At 37.6% G+C, this 17,125-nt stretch overlaps 2 protein-coding genes across 3 annotated transcripts; one reads left to right on the forward strand and one right to left on the reverse strand.

Annotated features, from left to right (window-relative positions):
• Positions 1-299: 299 nt before the first annotated feature.
• LOC117415977 (mediator of RNA polymerase II transcription subunit 29-like) lies at positions 300-5,535 on the reverse strand. Its single transcript, XM_034026964.3, has 5 exons — positions 5,447-5,535; positions 4,954-5,176; positions 3,725-3,783; positions 2,678-2,762; positions 300-2,302 (listed from the first exon to the last, which is right to left on the reverse strand). The coding sequence occupies exons 1-5, from the start codon at positions 5,533-5,535 to the stop codon at positions 2,075-2,077; spliced, it is 684 nt and encodes a 227-aa protein (XP_033882855.2). The 3' UTR covers positions 300-2,074.
• Positions 5,426-16,634, forward strand: LOC117415975 (RNA polymerase II-associated factor 1 homolog). Of its 2 annotated transcripts, none has more exons than XM_059026670.1 (15): positions 5,426-5,510; positions 5,816-6,064; positions 7,196-7,225; positions 7,751-7,843; positions 8,347-8,468; positions 8,723-8,789; positions 8,994-9,095; positions 9,642-9,747; positions 10,173-10,241; positions 11,416-11,519; positions 12,187-12,303; positions 13,049-13,177; positions 13,505-13,610; positions 14,236-14,320; positions 15,516-16,634. In XM_059026670.1, the coding sequence occupies exons 2-15, from the start codon at positions 6,021-6,023 to the stop codon at positions 15,965-15,967; spliced, it is 1,626 nt and encodes a 541-aa protein (XP_058882653.1). In that variant the 5' UTR covers positions 5,426-5,510; positions 5,816-6,020; the 3' UTR covers positions 15,968-16,634. The 2 variants fall into 2 exon arrangements, with proteins under 2 accessions (XP_058882653.1, XP_058882652.1); XM_059026669.1 differs by having other exon boundaries at positions 5,452-5,556.
• The last annotated feature ends 491 nt before the right edge of the window (positions 16,635-17,125 follow it).

Raw genomic sequence — 17,125 nt, forward strand, 5'->3', positions numbered from 1 at the left:
CTGTCCATGTCAAACACTGTCAGTGGACTTGTTAACTATAGCACTTACAGTACCCATGTGATGTCATATGTACAGGTATATACGTTATAAAACGTAACTCAATCTTGAAAGCTAAAACAAAAGAAATATGAAATAAAGCATATACCCCAGTCCTTAATGAACGCCTAAACACATAGGGAATTCATTTTACAAAAGCAGTACCATGCAAAATGGGGAAGGTGTGTAAAGATACGTAGATATAATATTTCAATTATTTAAGTGTTATTATTTCTTGAAAGGTAAAACAATAAGAAACTAGGTCAAGTAGACAAATTCAGTTTTTATTATAGAACACCATAAGGGATATCATTATATGTACTGTGCACTAAAAGAACAATAGTTGTATTGCTCACCTCATGCACTTGTGATGCCGTCATTCAATGAATGTCAACAGGACATCGAGTTAGAGAGCGACACAATTCTGCCCCACTGTGGGTTCATGGGTGTACTGCAGCTCCAATTTTAAGAGTCAGTATTAATAGTTTATACTTTGTTGAATAAGCAAGATCACTCCAAAATCATAACAACAAAAAAAATGTGTTACAAAAGAAAGCATTTTCCATCACTGCTATAAAATGAACAATAACTGGGGGCTTTGTGAATTGAAATGTTACTGCTAACAAACCTGCACAAATACAATACAGAAAGGTCTATCTGGTCATAATGAACTTGCAAAAAACATGTACAATTATCTCTGTGGAAACGCCTACTGGAAATGAAGGAGGCGTTTCCTTCCTTATCAAATTAATAAGCGTTTACTCTTTAAAAGTTTTATTCCAGAGGTGTGTCCTTGGCCTGTTGATCATATATGTTTTAATCAAAATGTTGTGACACGGTTTCTATACATTTCACCGCTAATTAGCAGGACATGTAAAAAGCAAGTAGTTTCAAATATAATTATATTTTGTCATACTTTCCTTGTTATTATATGGTGTTTGTAATCATTCTATGTGGGTATTATCATATTTTCCAAAACCTGCCTTTGAGCTTGCTTTGAAATTCCTAAGTGCCAGGACTATTCTCTCTGCATTTTACACATATAGAGTACAGCTATGGCAAAATGTTTTGCATCACCCAATATAATTAATTAATTTTGCTTCATAAAGTCAAATGAAACCTGCTGAATAATTTTATGCTAACATATTGGATCAGATACTGCTTTGTAGTTTTCCATATAATTTGACATTTCAAAATCCAGCATAAAATACTGTACTAGTATTATGGTAGACACTTGCGATATCATTGTGTAGTTTCTTTGATTACATGATGTTAAATAAAAAGATCTAAAATATGTTTGTACGGTTTTTGTTTTATTATGTCTCAATCCTAAAATTCCAGGTGATGCTCTAGGTGGGGCAAAAAAAGACCATCTCAAAACAAGCTTATAGCCAGGTAAAGGCAGATTTTGAGAGACGAAAAAAAAACCCAGAACCACTCAGAATGATTGCAAACACAATATTAAGAGAACTATATAAAATCAGTCAGTGCCGCCTAATCAGGATCCTGATAATCGGGAATTCTGCTTAAATGGGATACAACTCTGGGACATGGTTGTTCTCAATGCTAGTGATGTTGTTTGATTGGGAAGTCACTGTTCAATTGAGTTACAGTATTTTCAAATGATGATCAGAGATCGCTTTTCAGAGCAAGACAGGTTGCGTAGCGCAGTGTCATTACGCTGTGACTTGTGTAAATTGTGTAAACCATGTTGAACTCTTGAAGAAGGAGGAGTCTCCTGTGGTTTCTCAGGCTGCTGTTGCAAAGAAAGTTGACCTGTCAAGATCGTTTTTTTTTCTTCTTCTTCAATGAAACAACTAAATGCGTTTTTAAACCGTAAGTAAGATTAGATATTTTTACTTCACCCGAGGTGTCCCGATAAAGTGGCACTGACGGTAATACCTCTTACATTTCAAGATATTTATTCTTTACGTTTAAATATATTTGAAACAAACACGATCGCAGTGGACTTTCTGCAGGGTAGAATGGATTCGTAGTGCACATCCTGCAAGGGTCTCGGACAGCTATGGAAAGCGTGTCAGAGGGTTCCGTGGGGCTGTCCCTTGCCTGCGATCTTCTTGGAACACTCCAGCAGAGCGTTGTGGATATCCTTGGCGCAGGTGATCTGGGATTTGATCATGCTCAGGTACTGGGAGTATGAGAGGCTCTCTGTCTGCACTGTATCTGGCTTGGTCGCCGTGGGCACCAGGTTGGGAGAGTGCTTGGCACTGTCGATGCTCTGGGAGAGACACTCGTAAGCCAGCCTCTGAAAAACAAATTGTACAACAAGTATGTTAGTAGGATACATCCCGTCATGCCTGGAAATACTAAGCTATCAATATTATGTACGACATACTGCATGTAAGTATGTACAGCTATGTCAGCTGCATTTTGTAGTTTCTTTGATTACATGATGTTAAACAAAAGATCTAAAATATGTTCATAAGAGTTTTTTTTTCCCAATCCTAAAATACTAGGTGATCCAGAACTTTTCAGTATACCTCTAATGTAGTGCTTTGTGGTACTACAGTGTGGTAAATTTAAAGTAAAATATTGTTTGATCTGGATCTGCTACAGATGGAAATAAATAGGACCGGTTTCAAAGCAATTCTTTGACAGATGGATTTGTGAATGAACTCACCAAACACAGCTCTAGCTGGTCGCACAGGGCATAAAACTCCTCCAAACTCTTGTCAAACCGCTGGACTGAAGCATCGCTGCTCTTGCTGAAAATGGCAGACAGGGGTCAGTATAGCAATGTAAAAATCTACACAGTAGTGTAAAAAACAGGAAATCCCCCAGAAATAATGAACATGTTAACGCTAATATAGCTATATGGCCCAGTGGGCTAATTCACTAGCCACTACATCTAAATGTATAACTGGTCTTTGAAGCTGTGATGGTGGGTAAAGTTGTGCCTGTGATGCCAACTGACAATATGCAATGCTGAGGAAGAAGTAATCGAACTGAAGTCATTACAATATACTACTCTCTGCTGCCAATTTCTGTCTTTGTGCTGTTTGATAAATGTGGGTTTTACATGTGTGCCTTTGGCCAAATACACTTTGAGGACCACAATACAATACAGTTTGCTTTCACATAACGCTGTTCATGCAGAGCGTCCGAGGGCTCTACACAGTAAAAACTATAAAAGAAAAAACACCACTAGCCAATCAATCCAGCTCAAGAATAAGCCAACACAGACAAATATGTTTTGAAATTGTATTTAAAGGACTCGACTGTGCCAGCATTCCTGATGTGACTCGGGACAGAGTTCCAAAGGCAGCAACTAAAGACCCTCACCTCTCCTGATTTTAGACAACTCCTAGGAACTACCAAAAGTTCAGCATACACTGATCTCAAGATCTCAACTAGGAGCATAAGGTGCCAACAGTTCATGTAAATATAAAAGCCCAGAACCTTATAAATTGGAAGCAAAACTTTAAAATCAATTCTGAAAGACCACAGTGGAAAGTGGGGCAGTTTGAGTGGAACAGTATGTTTAGATGTAGTCATTTAATTAGACCCCCTGCATCAAAATGAGAGTAGGTTACAGGTTCGTGTGTCAAAGTATACCTTATAGGGCTAAATGTCTTCTGCATCAAGTTAGGTGCAGACTTATGGCTATATAAAGTGTTAAGAGTTGTATTAAAATGACCGAATGCTGTGCAACATTGGAGTTACTTACATGCCATTGTCAATGGTGGTATTGTGTGCTAGATTCTGAGATGCAATATTCATGACATTCTGGGGAGGGAAAAAGGCTGTTACAAACATAAAGGTTTAATTCAGAGTTTAGGAACATCTTCACATTTACGTTAAATACAGCATAGTACTTATGGTTGAGAATTTGAGCGGACAAAACGGAAATCAAAAGTATTTAGTTTTAAGTTTTAGATCAAATCTCATATTTACAAGGACATATCATTCTTGTCTACGCTGAAGAACACAAAAGGAACAGTTTATTTCTACTGTGCAAGGTTACAGACAGAAACTGCTTGCTGCAGCCTTCTGATGTTTCTTACTGGGAGGGAGTTGAATTTACACTGGTAATAAGAAACCCCAAAAAGGCTGTTGCCAGCAGTAGATTAGGTTAGATTACATTAAACATATTTAATTACTGTGTATTTACATAGTCACTTAGGTAATACATACTTACATATAATTATAATGTTATAATGCACAGTTACAGTGTACATCTTTTTGTACAGTTTATGCAAGTACACAATTGTATTATTATTATTATTATTATTATTATTATTATTATTATTATTATTATTATTATTTATTTCTTAGCAGATGCCCTTATCCAGGGCAACTTACTATTGTTACAAGATATCACATTATTTTTACATACAATTACATTATTTTTTTACAAACTATTTTTACATACAATTACACATTTATACAGTTGGGTTTTTACTGGAGCAATCTAGGTAAAGCACTTTGCTCAAGGTTACAGCAGCAGGTTCCCCCACCTGGGATTGAACCCATAACCCTCCGGTCAAGTCCAGAGCCCTAACCACTACTCCACACTGCTGCCCAGATAAGGGTTAAAGCCTGCAAAAACATTTACACTTTAAGTACATTGTAACTATTTTTAATAATATTGTAATTAGGTGTAAGTACACGTGTATTTTACTTAGTAACTACAATGTAAATACACAGTAATCTGAGACACTTAATGTAAAGTGTTACCCAAAAATAGTTTATAGTTAAGACGAAACGCTTTCAAATGTAAAACTATAGCTATTGAAATAACTGCATGCTGTGCAACTCTATGTTCTAATATTAACAATGCACATAAACATTAAATAGACACTATAGATTGTATACTAGTTTTAGTCGCTCCGTTGTGACTAGTACTTATGTATGGACCTGGCATACAGATACCATTCCCCGCTTCGAGTTGTATACCTGGAGGCTTTCTTTAAGCTGTGGGATCAGCATTTTGAACCTGTGCACAGGGTCGAAATCCTGCTGCAGGCTGAGTTGCTGTTGCAGCGTTGCTGCCTGAAGCCCCTGCTGGACTTGTTGTTGCGCCGCCTGATTCACGGGCGCCGCCATCTTCAGTGCCTGCTCGTATCGCTTTTGATCCTGCCTCTGCTCTATACAGCAAAGGATTGTGGGTTTTGTAGTCCTTCAATTCGTCAAACAAAATCGCACAAAACAGTGCGGTTCATATAAATAAATAAATAAATAAATAAATAAATAAATAAATAAATACATACAGCAACATTTTGGCAGTCATGCATATTCTTAAGGCCATTGTATTGTTCATAAGTAACGTTTTTAGCACTGTAATTAAAATATATCCAATACTGAAGTACTAGAAATCCAAAGAAAGTGGAGGCTGTGTGGTCAGGTGGTTAAAAAAGAAAAGGGCATGTTCAAATCCCGGCTCACTCACTGACTCGGTGTGACCTTGAGCAAGTTAACCTCCTTGTACTCCGTCTTTCGGGTGAGACGTTGTTGTAAGTGGCTCTGCAGCTGATGCATAGTTCACACACCCTAGTCTCTGTAAGTCGCCTTGGATAAAGGCATCTGCTAAATAAACAAATAATAAAGGGTTTTAAGTTCTGTACTGGTATAATAGAATGTTTGAGGTTAGAGGTGTCCCTGTATGTGCCTGGAAAAGGAGATTGCAATACAACGACATACAAAAACATACAAAGAATGCCTTAGTTACTTTAGAAAGCCTGTTTTGAAAAGTATGTTATCTGTTTTGTTTGTTTTTTGTTTGTTTTTTGTTTTGTTTTTGTTTTTTCTTTCTTTTCAGGCAGCCCGATAGCCTCTCCTTTACTAGAGCGAGGGACCCCAGGCTGCGAGAGAAGAGATCCTGGATACTGCGCGCGGTTGAACTTCGCTTTTGTCATTTATTGTGGCGTCTATGTGTGAAAGTTTTGATCTTGGTGCTATTTTAACAGCTTTTTTGACGCTTTGGATATCTGAACAGTTTGTGTTACCGTGCTTTTGCTGTGAGGATGGCGCCTACCATCCAGACGCAGGCTCGGGAGGGTGGCCACAGGTAGGAAACTAGCTACACACACAAGTTAGCACAACAAATACGTAGTAACTCGTGAACTGTATTCCAGTGACACATGCAAATGTCTATTATGAAATACTTTTATGAAATGTAAGACGTTATCCCTATAGACGGCAGTAGTTGTTTTGTTTCCGTTACATTAAGACGTTGCCGTGTTCAAACTATACTGTGTTATAAATACGAGTAAGTTAACGCATGTACCGTATTTCCGTGTTGTAACAAATTGATTATTATGAAAACGTTTAAAACAAGTGAAACGTTATCCCAGTAGATAAAACTGTTTTTGGTTTTTTGTTTGTTTGTTTTGTTTTTCAAAGACGTTACTGTGTCCAAACTTGCACATACTGTATTGCACAAGTAGTCAGGGATGGAAATAATATTCTTATTTCATGGCAGTTTGCCCGTTTCAGGTTTTAGTGCTAATTTGGTTAGCCACAGTGTATAGCCTAGGTAACAAGCTCAGGTGTGTGTGATTAAACTCGTAGCAAAACCAGAAATAGATCAAAGTGCTATGAAATGGGAGTCTTATTTCCATCCTTGATATTTTTGTAAGGTTAGTTTTGGAGACGGGTAAACATGGTCTGGTTTTGCATCCTTCCTCTAAAAAACGTAACCAGTTCTATTACGATCACATACATTCCATGGCACGAGTTAACATTTTGCAAAAGTCCAGTTATTGAATAATTGATATTCTTTCAAATAACACATCAAACACGATTTCCTCATGATTGTACTATGCATTTAACATAGTTTGACATTTTTGTTATAATTTTTTTTTTATTTTTTTCATGCTTTACTCTACATCTGGGAATTACAATGCTTACATGTGCTTTATAATGCTTTCACTGTGCTTTATTACACTTTGCTATGCTTTTACTATGGTAAACTTTTATAAGGGTACTGCTGATTCTGTAATGTCAAATTCAAATTCTTATGTTTTTAGTTAGGTGAATCTTTTTAAACTAAATAGAATAAACCTTTTTAAACTATATAGAATAAGATTAAAAAGAACAAGGATCCTGTGATAACGTTTTGCATTTTGCTTTTTGCATTTTGCATTTGAAATGATCCAAATATTAATATATGTTTCTATGTATTGTTTGTCCCCTAAAGATCCAGCTCACACAGAACTATTCCAGAAAGGTAAGCCTAAATAAGCCAAATACATTTTTTTTTTATTCATTTTTTCATGTAGATGACCAAGATCTTTTTGGATCTGTAAATTCATAGACGTTATGAATAGAGGAATATTTTTCTTTCAGGTGTCCAGTAAGTTCATGAATTGTATGCCCATCTTGCATGTTAATTTCACATTGATTATTGTTAAAATACAGGTTCTAGTATTGTTTTTTGTTTTAATGCAATACAGTTGTAGTTATTTACCTATATTCAAAATGTATTTACAGCTTGAACAGCTGTTCCATATTAAAAGGATGTAATTGTGTCAGGGGGCTATTACTGTTGCAGAAGTTATGTTTTAAAATGTTAACATTATTTGTATTTTATATAGAGTACATTTCTTCCTGATACTTCATTATAACTGTAGTTTTGTTTAATATAATGTGGAAATGTATCAACTTAACTCAATGCTCGGCTGCATGATTTGATGTAATGACTTAAATACAGAAATTACACTAAGTTGATAACAATGTCCTGTTTTTCTTTCAGGTCGGGGGTGGTCTGTCGGGTGAAATATTGCAATAGCCTCCCAGACATCCCCTTTGATCCAAAGTTCATCACCTATCCCTTTGATCAGCACAGGTATGTTTTATAGGACTTCCTTCAGAACTACTCAACCACACATTTTCTTGCAATACTGCTTAAGTTTCAGCTGCCCTGTGTTATTCAGTTCTAGGTGAGCACTGCACTGTTCCAGTAGAGCTACGTTTCCTCTGCCCAATGTTACTATTATCACACTCATGCTTAGATGCATTATGTGGAGCACCATCTTAATACTAGCAGTCATTTCCAGTGCAGCAGTTAGTTAGAAACCTGTGTGTTGAATTGGAAATACTTTGTGATGCAGATGTGTCACAAAGATAAGATGTTGTGGTTTTATTAGAATAAGTTAAGGATTTTGACCCTTGGCACCTATGACTTATTTTCCTGTTCTGAGCCCTGTGTGCTCTTTTAGCCTGCACTGAGAATGACATAATAACCATTCCGTGAGCTCAACAAGAATGCCAAACAAGTTTCCTTCCCTGTGGCCCACGGTGTCTCCAAGTACCTTGTGGCGTTAAAGTGGGCTTGTTTGTTCCCCTCAGGTTTGTGCAGTACAAGGCAACCTCTCTTGAGAAGCAACACAGGCATGAGCTGCTGACGGAGCCTGATCTGGGGGTCACGATCGACCTCATTAACCCCGACACCTACAGGATTGACCCCAACAGTAAGGGGCCTTCTCTGTACCTCATTGTCATGAATTGCAGCAGATTTTTTATTTTTATTTCATTGGGTGTTTAATGGTTCATTTACATGCCGTGCCCAGTAATGTTTGAATATAGTCAGTTACTCTTTTTCTGCTTGTCAAGCCGAAGTGTATAATCTTTGTGTGTGACAAACAGCCTTTTACAGTAAAGTCTAGTTCACCCGTTAGTTCTGTCCTGAGCTTGTAATAAATCGTCAATGTTTCTGTGTTTTCAGTAATTTTGGACCCAGCTGATGAAAAATTACTGGAAGAAGACATCCAGGCTCCTTCAAGTTCCAAGCGGTAAGAATGAAAAAGAAAGAGAAAAAATTGCCTTATTGTTTGCACTTTGCAAAATTCTTACTTTCAGTTGCTATATTGTTTAGTTTAAAACCGAATAACAAAGTGCATGTTGCCAGATTGAGTAATTGCAGACATTTTTTGATAATCCCAATTAATACTGCTTCTGCCCTGGTTTGCTGAGTTGTTGACCACTTCCATTTTCAGATCCCAGCAACACGCCAAGGTTGTGCCGTGGATGAGAAAGACTGAGTATATCTCCACTGAATTCAACAGATACGGGGTGTCCAATGAGAAAGTTGAAGTCAAGTAAGTAGTTTATTTTAATTTCCTTTTGACAAGTTTCCTGCCTGTTAGCGTCCGGGCTACAAAGAGAATTAGCTCAACATAAAATATCTTTAAAATGTCTATAATGTTTGGACTTTATAATGGTGAAAGCACATAATATACCAAGCGCGTAATATACATTTTTTGTGTAAACTAGCTTTCTAATCATACATATATCTAAATAGCTGGGATGTTGCCAGCTACAGTAAGTTTTTTTTATTATTCATACTGGCAGTGTGGAGTAGTGGTTAGGGTTCTGGACTCTAGACTAGAGGGTTGTGGGTTCAATCCCAGGTGGGGGACACTGCTGCTGTAACCTTACTTTACCTAGATTGCTCCAGTAAAAACTCAACTGTATAAATGGGTAATTGTATGTAAAAAAATGATATAATTGTATGTAAAAATATGAGATATCTTGTAACAATTGTAAGTCGCCCTGGATAAGGACGTCTACTAATAAATAAATAGTAATACCCAAATGAAGTTTGATTTGGTAACTCAGCCTCTCTCTCTCCTCCCCTTGTCCAGGATTGGCGTCTCAGTCAAACAGCAGTTCACAGAGGAAGAAATATACAAGGACAGGGACAGCCAGATCGCTGCCATTGAGAAAACCTTTGAGGATGCACAGAAACCGGTAAACCAAACAGCTTCTAAAAAGAGTAAAATCACTTCATGATTAATTGTTATAATTAAATGATTTTAAGTACTTTGTACGGGGGAGGTTTCATCATTATGACTTTATAATTTGGAACAAAGTCTTGAAAATGAAGGTGTCCGAAGATTAGCTTTTATAGTAATGACTGAGGTATATTAGGGTTGTGTTGTAACAGCAGGACAATGAAACTCGTATTGCAGGCAGATTTGTATCATAGTATTGAATTGCCATTTTTACAATTATTATTGGTTTGTTAATTTTATTTATAATGCTTTGCACGAGTTGGCATCAAATATTGATTTTTGCAGGGCATTATTACATTGAACTAGATTTCAAATTGAAGCTATTTTAAAGCTAAATGAATCTTGACTTTTTCGCTCTTCTCCGTTCAATTCTTTCTGCAGGTTACTCAGCACTACAGCAAACCTCGTGTCACTCCAGTGGAGGTTATGCCTGTCTTCCCTGACTTCAAGGTAATCGTTACATTTGTTTACAAGGGTAATGGAAATAGTTTGGTAATCAATTTTGCATGGGCTTGTACACAGTAATTGTGTCATTCTATCCTATATCCCCTTAGGTCATGATTTTTTTTCTTTACGTTTTGAGAAATTTTAAAACAGTTTGTGTGAACTCTATGGAGTTCGAGAAGTTGTCCTGCCAAAACTTTATATATATATATATATATATATAATATATATATATATATATATATATATATATATATATATATATATTTAAATCTGTTATCTGTTTATTTCCTTTTGTGCATTTTCATTTTTTCATTTGCAAGTGAACTGTGACATTAGGGCCTTATCGAACGCTATATTCTGCAATTCTGAATACTGACTTTGGATACTGTTTTAATTCTGGAAACTAATGTTTGTTGTTTTTTTTTTGTTTTTTTTTTAATCTTTTGATAAATTGCATTGCCTTTTATATTTTACGCAGTTCTGTGCATAGGTAACATTTTGATTTAATTTTGCTGTTGGGTCGTTAACGGGGAATTGTACATACTGCTACAATACGTACCGGATTTTAAAGTATGTACTGTAGATAACTACAGTACATCTAAATGGAAGCTTACTTATTTTAAAACAGTCCTTTCAGCTATGTATTTTTGACATTGTATCTTTTTTGTGTTCCCTGAAAACGGACAAGGGTTGGAACGGGACAAAATAAAATAAGATGATATGCGTTGCACTCTTTTAACTATCACTGAAGTCAAAATTTTGTAGGGTTGGATATGCTGACTGTACATGGATCGTAAACGTAACTGGGTACAGTTATGCACACAGTGACTGAAGGGGATATGCTTGAAACTCGCACAAGCCCATAGCCAGCCCTGGGGTTCAGAACATCCCTTGTTTGGGTCAATTGAATTGACCAAGTACCAGGAGTTTGAAATTTGCTGCAAATTGATCACACTTCTCACAGCATGAATAAGTCACAGAATAAGTCTGTAGGTTAACCAATAGGAATTGTTCATACAACAGTTTCAAACCTTGTTCAAACAAGCAAAAAACACTCTTTTAAAAAATACAAATAGCACCTTCAAGTGTATTTAACCATAGACTGCATTTAAGCCTTGTTGCCTGGTAAGCTGGTGCTGGTTTCTGCTGACACTATGTGCTCTTGTCCCCCCTGTAGATGTGGATTAACCCTTGCGCCCAGGTCATCTTTGACTCGGACCCAGCTCCGAAGGACGTTGCAGGACCCACTGGTGTGGACATGATGTCTCAGGCTATGATCAGGTGGGTGGGGGTCCAGTGTGATACCTCTCAATGCCCCTAGTTTAAAGTTGATATTCTTGTAACAGAATCAACCCATCTCATCCCATATTGCGTTCTTAAATGGATCACCAATTTTATTTATTTATTTATTTATTTATTTATTTTTTTAACTTTTTAAAGTTACATTTTCTACAAAACGGATTGACCTAATGACGAATATTTTGGATTTAAATAGCATTTATTCTCATTTTATGAACTGTAAACAAAAACAACATGAAGAATTGAAGAGAGTGCTTTTGCAATTGGGGTATTTTCAATTGATTCTCTCAGACTCCTTCATTAACACTGACTGTTACATCTAACCCCTAAAAAGGTACCTCAAACCCAGTCCTTCTGACTTTCATTCCATCTGAGCTCTCAATTACTTAACTAAACCCTTAATTTAACTAATATTTTCTTAATTTGACCTTTTTCGAATTGTTCTCGGCTCCTACAAAGTTTCAGATTTCAAGTTACTTACAAAATGTTGTAGCTTACTCGACATCTGCCACTTTGAGCTGAGCCCTACATATATCTGTCTTTGTTGTGCACTGACTCCATATTCTACCTTATTATAATCAGACAGCATTTCTATGGTCAGATGATGTCTGTTCTAACCCTGTCTCACCCACCCCTTCCCTTTCCACAGGGGTATGATGGACGAGGAAGGCAACCAGTTTGTGGCCTACTTCCTGCCCCACGAAGAAACCATGGGCAAGCGTAAGAGGGACGTCGAGGAGGAGATCGACTACATGCCCGAGGAAGTGTACGTTCGTGTTCATTTATTTTCAAATTTCAATTTCATTTATTTATATAGCGCCTTTCATAACACGGCATCTCAAAGCGCTTTACACATCGGTTAAAACAGAAAACAGTCTGCAGTACCAAGAAATAGTAACAATGGCAAAATAACAATAATTATAAAACTAACAATATCAGTAAATAACAATAAAAAATAAACATTAAAAATAAATACAGGAAAAATAAAAACAGGAAATTAATTAGATATAACACAATTACAAAAATAAGCAAATAAAAACAATATTTTTAAGTAAGGTTAAAAGGCTAGACTGTAAAAGGAAGTCTAATCTGGACTTAAAAATATTGACTGAAGCAGCATCTCTAATTGAAAAGGGCAATGAGTTCCACAGTCTGGGAGTATTATAACCAAATGTATAGCCTTTATACCAGTAACTTAAATAAGGAATACGCTTAAAATAATGACAAATGAGCAGAAGTGTGTTTTTTAAATATATTTTTGTATAGAAGTACTACAATGAAACTAGGATGTGTTTTATATTCTGTGTATCGTACGTATCAGTCTTTTTATAGTTATGGATCATTCCTGAATTGTAGTTGAATGTTGTGTTTTAAACAACCGAGCTTAGAATTTTAGATGGCTGTATTTTTTAATGAGTAATACTTCTTCAGATGTTGCTTCGTTCAAAAAGCCAGGTTGAACAACGCAGTGTCTCGCTGTATGAATTGTGCTTGTTTCCTCCTAAATGCAGGTATGATTATAAGATCGCCAGGGAGTACAACTGGAATGTCAAGAACAAGGCCAGCAAGGGATATGAAGAGAATTATTTCTTCATCTTCAGGGATGGAGATGGCGTCTACTATAATGAACTGGAAACCAGGTGAGGGGTGCGCGGTTCCAGACTGACGACTTGAAAAAGTTAATTATACCATTTTAGCTATTAAACCTGGAGTGGAAGTCTCGTCTTAGCCTCCTACAGCGCAGTGGTCCCCTATACTATATTATACTAAAGGGTGCTGGTGTACAAAGACCACTTTTTCTACACAGATACTTTCCCTAGTACTGAATAGCTCCAACTGTTTGTAATATGGCTGGAGGTTTGAAAGAAACAAGCCCCCCTGATGCACTTGCAGCCTTCTGGCTTGGGAACACTCCAGTATGTTTGTTTTTCTTGCTTGCATTCTGATTTTTACAACCTGTTTTACAGGGTGCGGCTGAGTAAGAGGAGAGCCAAGGCAGGTGCCCAGTCTACTTCCAATGCTGTGCTGGTGGTGAAACACAGAGACATGAACGAGAAAGAGCTTGAGGCTCAGGTAAAACGCAATCGTTTTGCAGCTTGTGTGCTTTTGCAGTCTCGCCAATTATCCTTCCCACGAAGAATGGGTGTTTACAAAAGATAGCTGAAATATCGGGCTGTGGCTACTAGTTTTGCATCACCTAGAATTTTAGGATTGAGCCTTTTTTTCTTTATAGACATTTTTATACATAAACTATATGAACATAATTTACATGTTTTATTTAACATCATGCCATCAAAGAAACTACAAATTGATATCGCTACCAAAGGCCATAATAGCAGTTCAGTGTTTCATGTTAGATTTTGAAATGTCCGTTTTTTGTGAAGTATATGGAAAGCTACAAAGCGTTATGTAATTTCAGTATGCTAACGTAACATTATTCAGCAGGTTTCATTCGACTTAATGAAGCATAATTAGTTAATTCTAAGGGGTGATGCAAAACAGTTGGCCTTGGCTGTAGTTTGAGAATGTCTCAACGGTCCTCTGGTCTCTGATTTAGATGGACTAATGAAGGCTATGTCTTCAAATCTGCCTGTCCGAGTTGGGCTTTTTGAAGGGCAACTCTCGTGAACAACTTTTACTTTTTGAATAACGTTTGGGTTTCTTCTAATGCTTTTGTTATTCTTTTTTTTGTTTATAGGAAGCCCGCAAAGCACAGCTGGAGAATCACGAGCCTGAGGATGAGGAAGAGGAGATGGATCTAGACAAAGACAACCGGGATCCAGGTAAGCCACACTGCCTTGTCATGCTGTAAAGGCTGTAACAATCTCAAATCTAATGAAAAAGCCAATGGCGATTATCACTCTTGATCGTAAATAATACCCACCCCCCAGATGGATAACTGATCACATTTATCAATGTACATGCACATGAACACCCCATAGCTTCCCCCTCAAAATAACCATTATCGCATACATTAAAACCTGTCATAAGAGAGAAACATGAATGAATGCACAATAAATATCTGCTCCAGCTATCTTCCTTCAAAAGCCCCACATAAAGTACAGTATTTATTTCAGCCAGAAGATACAATATAGGTGTACATTAGTAATTGGTTTGAGTCGTGGATGCACAATGATGCAGAACTCCAGACAAACAAATCCCCCGAAAGAACTTTTGTTCTTAAATCTCAATCAAAGTTGAGATGCCCCGATAGGTGTCCACAGTAGCGTTTAACTGGAGATTTCTGTAAACTTAAAACAGTCGCTGACTGAGTTTAACACAGGTCTCCATCCCAAATCTTGAAAATTATTAAATTGGACTGCAAATACTCTGAACTCAAGAAAACAAACCGAAGATCATTTTCACTTTAAGCTGGCTTTGTTTTCATTTTGGTTGTCCAGCGGTAGCTTAGAAAGACGTTCATTCTACAAACCTGGAATCGGGCACAACTGGAAGAAAAACAAACGGGGGGGGGGGGGGGGGGGGGAATAATTGATCCCTCACCCTTAACAAGACATGGCTTAACACCCATTTAAATAATAGCTAAACAATTTACTGTTTCGTCAGACCCTCCTGTTTCCTATTTACATAAGTGACTTAACAGTATAACGTTGGGGACAATTAATATATTTAATTAGCAAGCTCAGAGGACCAATGCAGAGACGCCAATAACGTGCATATAGGAAAATAAGCAAAGCTTATTGGAGTGTTTTGATACGTGGAATTATTTACCTTGACAATGTAATTTTAAAAGACTTTATTTTCAGACAACGCCCTTGTCTGTTCAGCAAATTGCTGAGAACAGTACGATTGCCTGGCCAAGCATCTGCCATGCAGTTAAGTGCAGCAGGCAGTGCTGCAGTGTGTTCCAAATGCTACGAGGTGCTGATGTGGATACAGCCTGTGAAACCATATAATACAGCATAAAGGTTCTGTACTATTCCAATTACTGAGCCTCTTTTCTTCCCCTCTACCCAGGTGACAAGAAGGAGAAAGGCAGTGAGGCCGAACACTCGGACAGCGACAGCGAGCAGGATGATGACGAGGAGCCAGGGGGAGAGAGGAAAAAGGAGAAGGGCGATGGGAAGCGAGGGCAGAGGCGCCGCTCTCCGAAGGGCAGCGACAGTGAGAGCGGGGACGACCAGCAGGAGCGACTGGCTCGCGACGAAGAGGAGATCTTCGGGAGCGATGATGACGACAGCGACAACGGAGACAGCGACAACGAGGCAGGGGTGCGGAGGAACGAGAGCAGCCACGAGGAAGGGAGTGGGAGCGAGGAGGAGGAGGGAGGCAGGAGGAGCAGGAGTCGCAGCCGCTCCCGCAGCGCCACCCCGGCCCACAGCAGCAGCGATCACTCCGAGGCTGAACAGAACAGCGGGAGTGGGAGTGGGAGTGAGCAAGGCTCAGACTCGAGCAGTGACAGCGACTGAACACAGACTCACACACAAACCTCGTGCGCACTCACGTCACAGTTTCTCTGGTCCTGCAGCAACTATCAGTCTGCTTTCAAACTCGGTGGCTCTTTCAGTATTTGTCAACCGTGTCTTGGTAATTTTAATTGAACCTCCATGAAAGACCTGGTTAGAACATGGTTTCTGCACGTTTTTGCACATCGGGTTATGGTTGCCATCAAGAAATATTAAGCTAAAACAGGATCTTGTGGTTTAAAAGTCACATTTCCTTGCTTGTGTGTTCTAAGAAAAAAAAATTCTACTTGTATCCATGTGGCATTTCTTGTCCTTATAATATTGGTGGTTGTAGGAGACCTTTAATACACAAGTGTGTATAAATGTGGTGTTTACCTATAATATCTGTACCCGGTACTGGGGAAAACTACGTGTGCGGGGGGGATGTTTGTAGGAATGCTGGGAAAGTCCCGCGGCTAAAAGGCTTTGAGTCCAGATACATTGTTGCTAGGACTATTTTCTACTGAAGCTGGATGTTTGTTTCTGCCAATCCCTTTTTTTTTTTTTTTTTTTTTTTTTTGTTTGGTAACATGAAGCTTGTAAAAACAACTTTTTGATTTAGGATGTGTATTTATTTACTATGAAATGATTCAAGTTTTTGTCATTTTAAACATGTAAATAAAGACCCCTTTTTCTTTTTGTTCATACATAAAAAAAAAAAAAAAAATTGATTGTCTTGTTTGTTGTGAGTATTTTATAAAAGTACAAGTTCATATTGGCATTGGAACATGCACAGGTTCTTTTTAGTCAATAATAAAACTTTTTTTAAAAAGTCCAGCAAAACTAATTAAATTCTGCCATTTTGCTTGGATAAACGTATTGATTAACACAGTAAAATCTGTTCACTACATTTGATGAAAAACGTTTTTCACAAAACATTAAATCATCTATACGGGTTCATTTCATTGTGCGTAGAGCTGACTAGCTAACACATTGAAAGCAATGTCTTAACCCATTTAAGTACCAAATACATTTTTCTTTGAAACCTAAGCTGTGGTTATGTATTTTGAGACATTGCTTTCGTTTTTGCTCTTAGCAAAATTAGAGTAAGTTATCATAACAATCTAGTTAAAGAGAAAGTTAATATAGCAGGTAGATGCCTGTTAAAAATGTGCCAAAAAA

This window comes from Acipenser ruthenus, chromosome 7 (genome assembly GCF_902713425.1).
Source record: "Acipenser ruthenus chromosome 7, fAciRut3.2 maternal haplotype, whole genome shotgun sequence".
In the NCBI taxonomy this organism is placed as follows: Eukaryota; Metazoa; Chordata; class Actinopteri; order Acipenseriformes; family Acipenseridae; genus Acipenser; species Acipenser ruthenus.

What these genes read in the sequence shown, in the direction of transcription:
- LOC117415977 (XM_034026964.3), bottom strand. Translation starts at nt 5,535, where the DNA reads ATGCATCAGCTGCAGAGCCACTTACAACAACGTCTCACCCGAAAGACG. An exon ending in AGCTTAAAGAAAGCCTCCAG is followed by an intron (nt 3,784 to 4,953) that starts GTATACAACTCG and finishes TTCCCTCCCCAG; the next exon opens with AATGTCATGAATATTGCATC. An exon ending in ACCAGCTAGAGCTGTGTTTG is followed by an intron (nt 2,303 to 2,677) that starts GTGAGTTCATTC and finishes TTTGTTTTTCAG; the next exon opens with AGGCTGGCTTACGAGTGTCT.
- LOC117415975 (XM_059026670.1), top strand. Translation starts at nt 6,021, where the DNA reads ATGGCGCCTACCATCCAGACGCAGGCTCGGGAGGGTGGCCACAG. An exon ending in GCTCCTTCAAGTTCCAAGCG is followed by an intron (nt 8,790 to 8,993) that starts GTAAGAATGAAA and finishes TTCCATTTTCAG; the next exon opens with ATCCCAGCAACACGCCAAGG. An exon ending in CTGTCTTCCCTGACTTCAAG is followed by an intron (nt 10,242 to 11,415) that starts GTAATCGTTACA and finishes TCCCCCCTGTAG; the next exon opens with ATGTGGATTAACCCTTGCGC.